The 15,125-nt window shown below is 45.2% G+C and overlaps 1 protein-coding gene across 23 annotated transcripts in view; it reads right to left on the bottom strand.

The window, feature by feature from the left end:
* Positions 1-15,125, bottom strand: part of LOC106603292 (RNA-binding protein Musashi homolog 2) — a 303,576-nt gene that overhangs the window by 70,131 nt on the left and 218,320 nt on the right. For all 23 annotated transcript variants that reach the window (XM_014196759.2, XM_014196763.2, XM_014196771.2 and 20 more), the window contains exon 8: positions 10,660-10,742. In XM_014196759.2, the coding sequence (XP_014052234.1) occupies positions 10,660-10,742 (83 nt within the window). The remainder of the gene's footprint in view (positions 1-10,659; positions 10,743-15,125) is intronic.

Genomic DNA, 15,125 nt, shown 5'->3' with positions numbered 1-15,125 from the left:
GGGCAGTATTGACACGGCTGGATAAAAAAACATACCCGATTTAATCTGGTTACCACTCCTACCCAGTAACGAGAATATGCATATACTTATTACATATGAATAGAAAACACCCTAAAGTTTCTAAAACTGTTTGAATGGTGTCTGTGAGTATAACAGAACTCAAATGGCAGGTCAAAACCTGAGAGATTCCTTTACAGGAAGTGGCCTGTCTGACCATTTCTGGAACTTCTTTGCCATCTCTATCTTTTACTAAGGATCTCTGCTCTAACGTGACACTTCCTACGTTGTCCATAGGCGCTCAAAGCCCGGGAAAAACCTGAATGTCGTCATCCCAGCCCCAGGCTGAAACACATTATCGCCTTTCTCAAGTGGCCGATCAAGGGACTCTGGGCTTAGGCGCGTGACCTGACCGCCCCCGTCTTTGTGATTTTTTCCTCTGTTTGCCGAAAAGGAGATTCCCGGTCGGAATATTATCGCTTTTCTACGAGAAAAATGGCATAAAAATTGATTTTAAACAGCGGTTGACATGCTTCGAAGTACGGTAATGGAATATTTTGAATTTTTTTGTCACGAATTGCGCCATGCGCGCGACCCTTCTTTACCATTTCGGATAGTGTCTGGAACGCACGAACAAAACGCCGCTATTCGGATATAACGATGGATTATTTTGGACCAAACCAACATTTGTTATTGAAGTAGCAGTCCTGGGAGTGCATTCTGATGAAGACAACAAAAGGTAATCAAACTTTTATAATAGTAAATATGATTATGGTGAGTGCTAAACTTGCCGGGTGTCTAAATAGCTAGCCCGTGATGCCTGGGCTATGTACTTAGAATATTGCAAAATGTGCTTTCACCAAAAAGCTATTTTAAAATCGGACATATCGAGTGCATAGAGGAGGTCTGTATCTATAATTCTTAAAATAATTGTTATGCTTTTTGTGAACGTTTATCGTGAGTATTTTAGTAAAATGTTAGCGAATTCCCGGAAGTTTGCGGGGGTATGCTAGTTCTGAACGTCACATGCTAATGTAAAAGCTGGTTTTTGATATAAATATGAACTTGATTGAACAAAACATGCATGTATTGTATAACATAATGTCCTAGGGTTGTCATCTGATGAAGATCATCAAAGGTTAGTGCTGCATTTAGCTGTCTTCTGGGTTTTTGTGACATTATATGCTAGCTTGAAAAATGGGTGTCTGATTATTTCTGGCTTGGTACTCTGCTGACATAATCTAATGTTTTGCTTTCGTTGTAAAGCCTTTTTGAAATCGGACAGTGTGGTTAGATTAACGAGAGTCTTGTCTTTAAATAGCTGTAAAATAGTCATATGTTTGAGAAATTGAAGTAATAGGATTTTTAAGGTTTTGAAAATCGCGCCACAGGCTTCAAGTGGCTGTTACGTAGGTGGGACGAATTCGTCCCGCCTAGCCCAGAGAGGTTAACAAAAGACTCCACTATGCAAGTGTCCATTTTAATAGTTAATTTCGACAACTGTTAGCCAGTTAGCTTGGGTGCTTGACTGCTGTTAGGACAGAATGCTCGGATCAACCCTTAAAGAGATTGGTGGAGCTAATTAAGAGGGTGTGAACAATGCTGAATGGGTGGAGACAAAGAAGAGCTCTCCAGTAAGTGCCAAAACATTCAAAGGCCATTTTCTCAAAAGCTTATCAACTTTCAAAGCAGAATTACTTTCCCATTGTTCCTCAAATGCAGTGTATGATATACCATTTTGTAGCTCTGTGTCTCTGCTTTTATCCAATGTAAAAAACATAATTCAAATTTTGCTACATAAGACCGAATCAAGGCGGTCGATCACATATTAGAAACGTTTTTTTTTTTTTTTACATTACAATCAAGAACAATGCTAGCTTACATAATACGTCCATTATTTACATATGACATGGAAGTTGTATATAACTTGGTAAAACAGGAATGTTCTGTATCTTCATTTTCAGTCTGTGTAACCTTTGTCTGAAATGGTGGATAGTTTTTACGGCAGTAGAACATCTTGAGAACACCCACTTCACAACTCCACCTATAAACCAAAGGTTTTAGTGATTCTGCATCTCTACCATTGTTCCTCTATGAGAGGAGCGGTGAGAAGAAAGAGCAGACTAGGGGACGTTGATGATCGTTTCTTTTTCAGGACAACCTGTTCTCCATAATCAGATGTTCAGACCTTTCAGATGTAGGGTACCAAACACTTTTCCCCAAAGTAAATCTGTCATGAAGGAAGCACACACAGATATGCCACCTCCTTTTGACGTATGCAATTGCACAGCCACACAAAGAGTACTGAACCAGAGAGCACAGGATGACTTCCTTATCAAAGGACTGAATCATGAAATGAGAGGCAAAATAAGCTGCTTGTACTGAACAAGGGACATGGTAAAAGCACTCACAAAGAATTTGGGGAAAAATTACAGCAAGAAAAACGCTTCCTGTTTCATGGCTGTATGATGCACTAATGGTGGGTCACTATGTTACGCGCAATGTGCATAAAAAACACAGGGCACCTGTCATGGTACCAATAATTGCTTGTAATACACCAGATGTATGTCCTTGAACTGATTATTTTAAAATTGCACACAGAAGAAGTCATAGGGATAATTTAGTTGCTAATGGCAGCCTGCAGTAGCTCGGCCTTCAACTTGAGTTATTCAATGAGAGGGGGCAGCACTGAGCTAGCCTGCAATGTTCCTTCCTGGAATAGCTCAAACTGCTTTTCTCAATTAGATTTGCTCAACTCCTGCGTCCTCTCTCCTCCGTCATTTCTAGACTCCTTTTGAAAAAGCTTAAAGGTAATCGAGGAGAGGCGGCGAGGAGAGGGTAAGTGGACGAAAATGTGCATGAAATGAGACTACATCTCCAATCACGCGTCATCAGGCAAATGACGTTTGCAGGGTGGAATCCCAAAATAAATGTATAAAGTGGTAAAAACGAATTTGTGCAAGACACTTTATAGATTAAAGGATAAGTAGCATATTGTTTAAAAATCTTTGCATGCTTTTCTCCTTCGAGAAAACACTAGCAGATTCAAAGGGGGTGTGGCAGATTTCAAAACTCTTCTGTGAAGGACTCAGGTAGGATACACTTGTGCTTCCTCGCCAAAAGGAGGCTATTGAGGAGGGGAGGACCATTTTCGGTTTGCCTGCTAACGAATTCACACACTCCTCGACCACTCAACCACTTAACGGTTTCTGGGTCACGAAAAAGAGAAGACTGAGGAGAGAGGACGGAGGAGGTACTTTTGCCAAAACAAGAAAACCCCTATGTCTCCATGTGACGTCATCTTAACTGACTTAATTTGGCTTCAATGCGCTATTGAGTCTTCACATAGGAATGAATGGTGTCACGTGATCAATGGCTTTGTCCATTCATATATAGAGTCATTGCTTTTAACATACTGCACGTTTTATCTGTCAGTATACTGAACTTTAAGTGACTGTCTCACAGCAGGCATGTAATCGTTGGATCTGTCACAATCTGGCTGTAATGTTCATGTTCATATACATCCTAATAGCAATGGGACATGGATTTTGAGTTTGACACAATCAAGATGTATCACAGAACATCAAGACCGCCCAGTATGTTATTTAACTGCAATTCTGGACTAAATTACAGTACATCAATCTAAAACAATATGGGTGAAATGTGGATTCAATGTACATAATATCTTTCAACATTCAGTTCCTCCAGCAACACCTGTCCCTATTTCCATACAGTACATGGATGCATGCCTGTCATTTTTAGCCTTCCCTCCCTGCTCCAGTCAGTGTGTCACTGCCTGCCTGCTTGCCTGCCTGCTTGCCTGCCTGCTTGCCTGCCTGCTTGCCTGCCTGCTTGCCTGCCTGCCTGCCTGCTTGCTTGCCTGCTTGCCTGCCTGCTTGCTTGCTTGCCTGCCTGCCTGCCTGCTTGCCTGCCTGCTTGCCTGCTTGCCTGCCTGCTCACTACAGTAATTGGTTGGCCATGTCAGGGGACCCGACTGGGAAATTGACTACTAACGGAAAATTCATCCCTGCGGCAATGATCATTCTCTACTGAGGAATATCATAAATGACACATTTAAGAACATTACCTTGGAGCAGTTCACTAAAACCAATATGGGCCTATTTTAACGGCACACTACTCCCATCTAGAGATCTGAGACACTACTTGATAGGTGTTCATTATGCATTCATATTGGGAGGCGGGTGGTGGAGAGAACAGAGATCATTGCTTCGATTAGAGAGATGACTGAATGACTCTTGTCAAAGAGAGAGGGCAACAGCAACCTGCCATCAACTATATAGCATCCACATCATCTAGATCCACTTCACTGTTCCCTTCTAGGCTCCCTCCAACCACTGATACTACTGGCAATGGCAGGGGGGACAAACGCTTCTGCTGCTGAAAGGTATCAGAAAGGCCCAGGTTAACCAGGACAGCAGAACTCCCTGTAACTTGAATTGTGTGCATTATTGATACACTTAAAGTAACTTCGCCTGTGAGACAGAAATCGATATTTTCCCCATCACACACATCTATATTCCCCCTCTCTCCCCCCGCCCTCTCTCTCGCTCGCTCTCTTTTTCTCTACAACTATCTCTCTCTCTCTATCTCTCAATACACTTCCCTGCTTCTGACATTTCCCTGCCTCTGCCAGTATTTCTATCTGTGCTACAGCAACTCATATTAGAACAGCTTTACTTCAAAACATGACTTGTATCCTGTCACTTCGACAAGGTCAGCCCTAACTCAGAGTTGGAGCAGCTGCTTCCTGTACAGTACCTCTCAGGTCTTAATATCTAGTGAAACCATTTTCACTAGAGGAGAACTAACACCGTTACAACCTGCTGAGATGAACCATCTATACTGAACAAAAGTATAAAAGCAACATGCAACAATTTCAAAGATTTTACTGAGTTACAGTTCATATGAGGAAATCAATTCATTAGGCCCTAATCTATGGATTTCACATGACAGGGAATTCAGATATTCATCTGTTAGTCACAGATACCTTAAAGAAAATGGGTCTCAGCATCTCGTCACGGTATTTTTGTACATTCAAATTGCCATCGATAAAATGCAACTGTGTTCGTTGTATGTAGCTTATGCCTGCCCATACCATAACCCCACCGCCACATTGGGGCACTCTGTTCACAATATTGAAGTCAGCAAACCGTTCGCCCACACGAAGCCATACACATGGTCTGCAATTGAGAGCCCAGTTGGACATAGTGACAAATTCTCTAAAACGACGTTGGAGGCGGCTTATGGTAGAAAAATTAACATTCAATTATCTGGCAACAGCTCTGGTGGACATTCCTACAGTCAGCATGCCAATTGCACACTTCTTCAAAACTTCAGATATCTGTGACATTGTGTTGTGTGACAAAACTGCACATTTTAGAGAGGCTTTGTTTTGTCCCCAGCACCTGTTTAATAATCATGCTTTTTAAGCAGCTTCTTGATATCCCATACCTGTCAGGTGGATGGATTATCTTGGCAAAGGAGAAATGCTCACTAACAGGGATGTAAACAAATTTGTGCACAAAATTTGAGAGGAATAAGCTTTTTGTACATATGGAACATTTCTGGGATGTTTTATTTCAGCTCATGAAACATGCGACCAACACTTTACATGTTGTGCTTATATTTTTGTTCAGTATAGCTACAAATCCAATGGTAGCAGATTACAGACTGTTATGAATCTAAATCCAAAACCACCAGATTCCAACGTGTTTCCTCATATTCACACTGAGCCACAGTTTCTCTTCCTGTCTCAGTATGCCAAAGCTATGTCTCTACTTGGACATGGAGAGTGGACACATCACTCAATAACTAACTCAAAGCAGCTCCAACAAAACACAGGACACTCAGGAAGAGAGGGACTGTCACGGCTGTCTGAAGGATCGGACCAAAATGCAACGTGTTTGTAGTTCCACATCTTTATTTATTCGTGAAACGCAATGCAATACATTAAATACTTGAACTAACAAAAACAACAAACCGCGACGCAGAGAGGAAAACACACTACTCAAAATTATAATCACCCACAAACACAGGTGGGACAAACATCAACATAAATATGACCTCCAATTAGAGGTAACGAGGATCAGCTGCCTCCAATTGGAGATCAACGCAAACAACACCAACATAGAAATATAAAACTAGAAACTGAACATAGAAATACAAAAACAGACAAACACCCCCTGTCACGCCCTGACCTACTCTACCATAGAAAATAACAACTTACTATGGTCAGGACGTGACAGTGACAAAAGAGACAAGACAAGGTTTTTAAGGTTGTAGTTGTAAATCACTGCATGGTGGTATTTGAAAATTGAGAATATCATTGATTAATGTAAACCAAAATGAACATTGGGACTGATAGTTTATTCAGATGTGAATAGCAATTAAAGAGGAATAATACATTGGGTCCCAGTGAACCCCAAATTCAGTGTTTCCTTAAAGCAGAGTGTGTATCTGAGAGGTCCCATCTGTCAGAGAGGCGCTGCAGCGTGGCATGTCGTGCTGATGTAACATGGTGTGTGTGTGTGTGTGTAGGTGTGTGTGTGTGTGTGTGTGTGTGTGTGTGTGTGTGTGTGTGTGTGTGTGTGTGTGTGCGTGCGTGTGCGTGTGCATGTGTTTGTGTGCGTACGTGTCTGAGTGTGTGAGTGTGTGTGCTCTTCTGGCTGACTGACTGACAGACAGTGTGTCACTCCCTCCCTCATCGTCCCTGGCCGTCCTGCCAGTCATCCATCAGGCTCATCAGCCCAACAGCAGCCCATTAGGCCCAGCTCACATATTAATGACAATCTATGCCTCTTGATAAATGTCACACTGGTGCTGAAGTGCTGGCAGATTCTCACAGTTCCCTCCACACGGTGCCACACAACACCATCTCAGAGGACCGCTGATTGCAGCTTCTTCGTTCCACTACGACACTATAGTTCCACTATGGTTCTACTCCATTACACTGAGGTGTTCCTCACCAACCAGGAACCCTCTCCATGAGGACGTGTAGCTGAATGACTAATGGCCATAATATAAGCTACCCAATCAGCACCCCTCTACTGCTTGACAGCGTAAACTTAATGCATAGAGCAGGTGTTAGTCTATCACACACACCAGCAGGTGGCGATATACAGGGCTACCTGGAGAGATTGAGAGAGATAAAGTGAGACCTTATTGTCATTCAGCCTCTGTCCCCCTGGCCGCCTCGCAGATGAGACAAAACTCACACTATAACAACCAGAGAGGAAGTTGGTGATCAGGATGACATTGAGACAGAGAGAACAGGCCATTTCCTCAATCACTCTCTCGCTCCTCATTCGCTCCTGCCCTGTGGGGCTCCACAGTAATCAGACCTGAAAAGGCTGGGAATGGAAGAGAGAGAGGGAGAGAGAGGGAGAGAGAGAGAGCATGGAGAGAGAGAGAGAGAGAGAGAGAGAGAGAGAGAGAGAGAAAGTACTTCTCTAGCCAGCAGATCACGGTCTGCAGCCAGGCAGGAGATTCCGCATGTCACTGTGACATGGTACTTTCCAGAAAGGAAGGCAATGGTTCACCAGAGGCCAGGAGCCCCCCTAGTGGGCAGACCACAGCAGAGAGTAGAGGAGAGGATGGGGTAGTTTCACTCAGTCAGATGGACATCCACATTCCTCCGCTACGTCAACCCAGCTATAAATATCCTGTCCTTAGTGTAGGGCTATGCTGCTCCACACATGAACCCTGGGTGATTGAGTAAATCCTCCAGGATCCACTCACACACACCAGTGCACACACACACACACACACACACACACACACACACACACACACACACACACACACACACACACGCACATGACACACCACACACACACACCATGGGTAGATTACATCTCAATGTCCACTGACCCTAGATGATGAGCTAGGCTTGGGGGAGGAGGGTTCACCTAGGTGCTGAAGTTCATCTAAACTCCCAAGAGTGGTCTGTCTGCCTGTCTGTCTGCCTGTGCTGTCAGTAGCAGAGTGGCAGGCCTACTGGAGGGTACATCAAAGGGATAGCGCCAGGAGGTATTATTAAAACTCTTAACATTACAGGGAGTCCTGTCCAGTGGATATCCATGAATTATCTGAGATCACAGGAGCGTAATAGGTCTATTTCAGAAATGACTTAATTGGGTGAACTCAGATATTAAATCCTGAAAAAAAATCCTCCTGTAATACTAAGTTAAAACCTGAGCCTTTTATCTTCCCTGCTTTCCCTCCATCCTCTCCTCCATCCCCTCCTCCTTCCTCTCCTCCTTCCTCTCCTCCTTCCCCTCCTCCATCCCCTCCTCCTTCCCCTCCTCCATCCCCTCCTCCTTCCTCTCCTCCTTCCCCTTCTCCTTCCCCTCCTCCTTCCCCTCCTCCATCCCCTCCTCCTTCCTCCTCCATCCTCTCCTCCATCCCCTCCTCCTTCCCCTCCTCCTTCCCCTCCTCCATCCTTACCTCCTTCCCCTCCTCCATTCGCCCCCTTCCTGTTCTCCCAGATGTCAGCACTCTGTCGGATTTCTAAGGGGCCAAAGCGGGATGTTTGGATTTGAAGAGAGTTCTGTTCAACCCCCCCCCTCCTCTCTGTCTCCGGCAGAGGAAAAGCCTGCTGAATGTTTTATGGGCGGCTGCGTGTGCTTAGAGCGGACATCAAAGGCAGGCAGCGTCGCGCCGTGAGAGAAATCCTCACGAGGGCGACACATGCTCTATCGTCACCTACACAATCTGACCCTTACTAGCAGACCCTTCCCTAACGTCCACCGCTCTGGTCCTGTGGCCTGTGTTTCAATCTCTACTGAATTCCCTCAGAGCCGGGTCGCCTGGCACACAGTTGACTGTATGCTCTATTAAAGGAAGGGGTTCAACATGCAACAGATGGCAGGAAGCAGAGATGAGAGGCATCAAAACACACGATGACACTAAAACAGCCTGAATACAGGACCCTGCCTGCCACAGGAGTATACTAAATAATAATCCTAATAATGATGATGAATTGAATTAGCAAGTCAAATATACACAGCACAGACTATTAGCAGATGATGCTTCAGATAAAGCTTTGATCTGAAGCTCTACCAGAGGATTCTAATAGAGAGGAAAACGGGAAGAAGCTTGCTTGAACTCCCCGGAACGATTTAACCCTCTCCTCTGTTGTCTTAGAAACGCTCAACCATCTCATTACCGCACAGAGAGAGTGCAGCACATCAACTTCTGTTATTTTCAACAAGACAAATAACCTGGAGTATTTCAAGTAGCTTTTTATTCTCCTCCATTTCTCTGAAGTTACCCATCTCATGCAATTCCCTGCTAGTTCAATTCAATCCAGCCTGTCGATGGGTGGCACGAACAATGCTCCAAACAACTGCAGGGAAAACGAAATGGCAGCCCTGGCTTGGTGCTCCCTGAACGATGAAACCATTTGATGCAATATCATATAAAAATCGATAGCACTGTCTTGGTCTCATAGATCTGCAAGCAGACACTGTGTCTGTCCCTGGGCTCAAGGAGCAGCTTGTCTGTGACGGAGAAAGAGAGGGAGAAGGGATGGAGGGATGGAAGAGGGAGACGAGGGGGATCAGAATGACTACAATATCTGATCTCCAGCTCAGATAACCAGGCCTGTTTCTCCTCTTTCTTAGCTCTCCTCTCCTCTCTTTCCCTTTCCCCCTCCCCTCTCCTCTACCTGTCTTCTTTCCTCTCTGTTCTTCTCATGTGATTCCTATGGGAGGCTCTGATCAGCAGGGACTGTTACAAAAGTAAGTAAGGGCCATACATGGACGAGTCGGTCTCTTGTTTCTACTGCACCACCACCGTCACTCAGGTTTATGACCCTGAAGGAGACCACATAGTAAAGGGAGGAGTCCCAGCCCGTACAGTGGCAGGAAGAGAGTATTCCCTCTAGCCCATCACAGGCCACAGGGCCAACCCAGTCAGTAGACTACACACAGTGTACACACAGGGGGACAGGAGGGGCCACAACCGCTACTACAGAGACTCAGAACTGTCTACTATCTATGAACATGTGACAGAAACATTGACGGCTACAGTACGCCGTGCGCAATTGATTCATCTGATTAGCTGAACTGATGGAATGACCATAAGCTTTCGACTGTGTGCTTTGAAGCAGAAGACAACAGCAGTGAGGTGATGAGTCAGATCATTACTTCCTGGCTTCCTGGAAGGCTCTAATCCCTGGTTAATGAACTCTTCCTCTGCCAACGCTCTCCCAGCAACACTCTCTCCCTGGCTGGTCAGCACTTAAGGTGTGCGTGTGGTATGGGTTGGGGAATGTAGGGGCAAGAAAGCGACAGGTTCCCTTCACCAGTCCCTCAACGTGACAGGCGGAACTCACACACACAATTTCACGGTTACCGGCAGCACACACCACTGCGCTACCCCATCCCAGAGACCCAGAGAGTACACACAAACAGGCACGCACATGTACGCACACACACACAAACACACACACAGGCGTGCACACACCCACACACACACACACACACACACACACGTATATATACAGTCATGCATGAGCACACACACACGCCTACGCCCCACACACACCGTTGACTCTATGCTATTAACACTCCATTAAAGAGGAAATCAAATATTAATCTTTCAACACCAATCTGGAATTGAAAAGAAGAGTAGACTTACCATTTTATTATTGATTTCATGAAAATGAATTTCACAGACTTTCTCTACGACGTCTTCCCCCTCGAAAGTTACAAAGCCGAATCCTGTACACACACAGAGAGAGAGAGAGAGAGAGAGAGAGAGAGAGAGAGAGAGAGAGAGAGAGAGAGAGAGAGAGAGAGAGAGAGAGAGAGAGAGAGAGAGAGAGACAGTGAGTTAGGGGGACGTTTGCAAACTTCAGTATTAAAAGAAAATGCACTATTATCATGCAGCTATTATCATGAGCTGCATGGAGAAACTCTGCCCGCCCCCCGTCTTTTGGAGAGGCAGAATGGCGTGAGCGCTGAGAGGAACAACTGAACAAGATAGACATTGTCTTCTCTAAATCAAGAATATGATGAAATCTCAGACATTATTAGAGGCACTGGAGGACCTTCTCCAGAAAGAGAAGATGGAAAAACAGCACAAAGCCCATTTAATGAGATTCATGGGAGCAGGGGCCTTAGCATCTGAATTTCATTAAATGCATTTTGTGTTCGCTTCATTGAAATTTCACTGTATAACAAGACCTCGTTTTTATGTTAATGCAGGACTCGGCATATCTGAATGTGTCATTGACCGTGGGATTTTTGGAGGTATTTATAAGAGAAAAGCTTAACCCCTTCCTATATCAAGGAGACAAGGCCATGAGACAAGACGACTGCAGCCTTGGCGCACCAGGGAACGGCTATGCTCTTTTCTCGGCTGTTTTGATGGCTGACGCACAAAGCAATCTGCCTTCTTTATGGCGCGGGTTCAAAGGGAAAATTATTTTCTATTGCATTGTGTTAGAAAGGAAGAGCTAGTGTGGAAACACAAAGAATGTGGAATAAAAGAACAAGTGGGAATGAATGAGAAGCAGCTCCTATTCAGCCTGTAGTACTGTATACAGCAGACAGACAGACAGACAGACAGACAGTAAAGATCACCTCAGTCTGGGCTTCAACAAGCATTACCATAAATGTTTTTATTTAACTAGGCAAGTCAGTTAAGAACAAATTGTAATTTACAATGACGGCGTACCCCGGCCAAACCCGGACGACGCTGGGCCAATTGTGTGCCGCCCTATGGGTCTCCCAATCACAGCCGGATGTGATACAGCCTGGATTCAAACCAGGGACTGTAGTGACACCTTTTGCACTGAGATGCAGTGCCTTTGACCGCTGCGCCACACTGGATAAACACATAAACACATAGCTGCTGCTCTAAAGTCATTCTCACACATCATAATCCAGTCATTATAATGGAGCTCAACAGACTATGTGATGAAGAGATATGGATTTTCATTCACCAATAGAAGACAAGGGGTTAAACAGGCCATGTAGTCTTAGCTTGAATATATTGAATATGGTTAATACATTGCCAAACTGAACCTATATCATACCCATACCTTCTACCCCCAAGCCATAAGACTGCTAATAGTTAACCAAATCGGGACCTGGACTATCTGCATTGACCTCCCCTTTGCACTAACTCTTTTGACTCATCACATACATGGCTGCTACTGTCTATCCTGCTGCCTAGTCACTTTACTCCTACCTATATCTTTACTTAACTAGGCAGGTCAGTTAAGAACAAATTCTTATTTTCAATGACGGACTAGGAACAGTGGGTTAACTGCCTTGTTCAGTGGCAAAATGAAAGATTTTACCTTGTCAGCTCAGGGATTCGATCTTGCAACCTTTCGGTTACTAGTCCAACACTCTAACCACTAGGCTACCTGCCACCCCTATATGTACATATCTACCTCAATGACCTCGTACCGCTGCACATTGACTCGGTACTGGTACCCCGTGTATATAGCCAAGTTATCATTACATATGATGTATTTAGTATTTTTATCTTTCTATTATTTTTCTATTTCTCTCTGCATTGTTGGGACCTTTGAGTCATCTCAGAGTGTGTTGTGCACATTAGTCACTTTCACATGCACTTAGAGACACTCCTAAAGCTCTCTATAGAATGACTGCTGCTGTTTACTGTAACCACATGGCCCAGGGGCAGGTTTAGTGTTTCATGTTACTGTAACCACATGGCCCAGGGGCAGGTTTAGTGTTTCATGTTACTGTAATCACATGGCCCAGGGGCAGGTTTAGTGTTTCATGTTACTGTAACCACATGGCCCAGGGGCAGGTTTAGTGTTTCATGTTACTGTAACTACATGGCCCAGGGGCAGGTTTAGTGTTTCATGTTACTGTAACCACATGGCCCAGGGGCAGGTTTAGTGTTTCATGTTACTGTAACCACATGGCCCAGGGGCAGGTTTAGTGTTTCATGTTACTGTAACCACATGGCCCAGGGGCACGAACACCAAACTGGATTAATTTCGGTGCAATAGGGACAAGGCAGGATTTGTATTTCTAATGTCCTTGAGGAGTGTTGGTGAGATTAACTGTCTATGCAGGGCAGAAAGTGCAGTGTTCTAACTACTGTCATGGGAGGGAACTCAGGCCAAGTTTGATGACTTCCTCTAGAAGCTCGTCAGGACATCCTGGGGAAGCTGGTGGGAAGCAAAGTTGGTTGCCCCACCCTCCTCCCAACCCTCACTACTAATGCCTGGGTTTTATGGCTGTTTCAAAAGTCTTTCTCTCACCCTCTTTTCCCTTTTTTTCCTAGTTTCCTTGTCATTACTAATGCCAGAGGATGTCACTGAAACATCTATAGTGCAAAAGGAACTTACAAAACCCAGGAAAAGCTACATCATTAAGGTTGAATGAAAATGAATGAATATGCTGATAAATCATGAACAGCTATTCATTTGATGCATTCTATGTCAGACCGAGAGAATATCAATTTGAGAAGTGACGTCTTGGCTTGCCGTAGGCTGCCTGCCTGTGAGTGTTTCTGTGGGCGAGGCTGAGAAGCGGTGGCGGGAGCTGGAAAATTGGAAGATGCAGCTTGTTTTCCAGCTCGATCCACCTCCCCCTCGTCGGCGGCACAAGGACCACTTTTGACAACCAACAAATCAGCCGTCAGGAGCCATTTGTCACAGCGGAGTGCGGGAGGAGAGAGTGGCGGCTGGGTGAGCAGACCAAGAGAGCAGAGAGCGAGAGAGAGAAAGCGAGAAACAGGGAGAGGGGTTAACATACCTGCCCTCTCTGCAGGAGAGCTCTACTGTCATCGCACTCCTTCCCACTGCCACACACTGAGAGAGGCAGCTCCTCTATTAACTGACAGCACAGTTTCCACTGCACTATTACACCCTGTGTGGTCAGGGCCAAGCCTCCGTCATCACCACCCACCAAGCACTACCACCACTGGCCCACAGAGGGAGCTGCTGAGACCAGCACTTTGGATATGCTTCTACACCCAAGACTAAGACTAAATAAATCATAGGCTGCTGACCTAAACATCTCACTGCGTGCCCACTCAACAAACACACGCTCCTACCACACAAACTCATGACACACTGCTATACAAATGCAAGAGCAAGTAAATGAAAGATTATTTTGTTTAATCAAAGCAAACCACATTCTAATCAGTGTATTGAATCCAATTAGGTCAAAGAGCCAGCTCCAGTTGCCAGGGCCCTTATTATGGCAGATGTAGAGAGTACTCCCTGTAACCAGAGAGTCTGGCTCAGTCTTACTGGGAGTTATTCATAACCTGAGCCCATGATGTTCTATTAGAGAAACAACCCACTGATCCATACACTCACTACAGCCACCACAGAGCCTCTGATACCAGTGAACAGGCTCTACTGTCTGATGGATATTCTCTACTTCTGGCTGGGTTGTATTGTCTTCCAGGATGACAGAAACACAGAACAACACCCCTCACCAGCCTGGGCCCTCCCACAGGGGCTGTCTGACCCGCTACCCCTATATTGGTCTTCCACCCCTCGCTCCTCTACCCTACTTACAGACCCAACAGTTACAGGCACACAAGCCCTCTCCCCTTCCTTCCCTCCACTCATCCTCCCCCATCCTCCCTTCCTCTCATCCTAGGGTGTCAGATAGAGGTGTGGATTCCTGTCTGCTAATCCTGGGTGGGTATTCCTGTTCTGTTGCCCCAACACGGCAGGAGAGCAGGACTACAGTTTTATCAGATTATTAAAGAGGAGCAGGAATCAATAGAGACAGGGAGAGGTGCCAACACCTTCGCTGGGACAAAAATTTAAACAGACTAATGACAACACATGGATTTTCAATGTGAAGGCTGGCAATAAGTGTTAGTGGCTGGCTGGCTGGCTGGGTGGCTGACTGGCTGGGTGGCTGCTGCAGAGGTGAGGGGTCTTGGCTGTATCTTACACTTGTTAGAGAGTGGCAGGCCTAGCCCCGTCCCCCGTCTCCACTGAGCTACACCCAGGCCACGTTCACAGCCTCTCACCAGCAGCACACAGCACACTGCACACACACACTCTCCCTGCCTGCATAATGCCATTTCTCCGCAGAGAGAGAGAGAGAGGCTACGCAAATAACATTAAAATGCTAAATCAATGAAACGTC

This window comes from Salmo salar, chromosome ssa04 (genome assembly GCF_905237065.1).
Source record: "Salmo salar chromosome ssa04, Ssal_v3.1, whole genome shotgun sequence".
Classification (NCBI taxonomy): Eukaryota; Metazoa; Chordata; class Actinopteri; order Salmoniformes; family Salmonidae; genus Salmo; species Salmo salar.
Note: the sequence above shows the minus strand (reverse complement) of the source record. Positions and strands in the feature narration are given on the sequence as shown.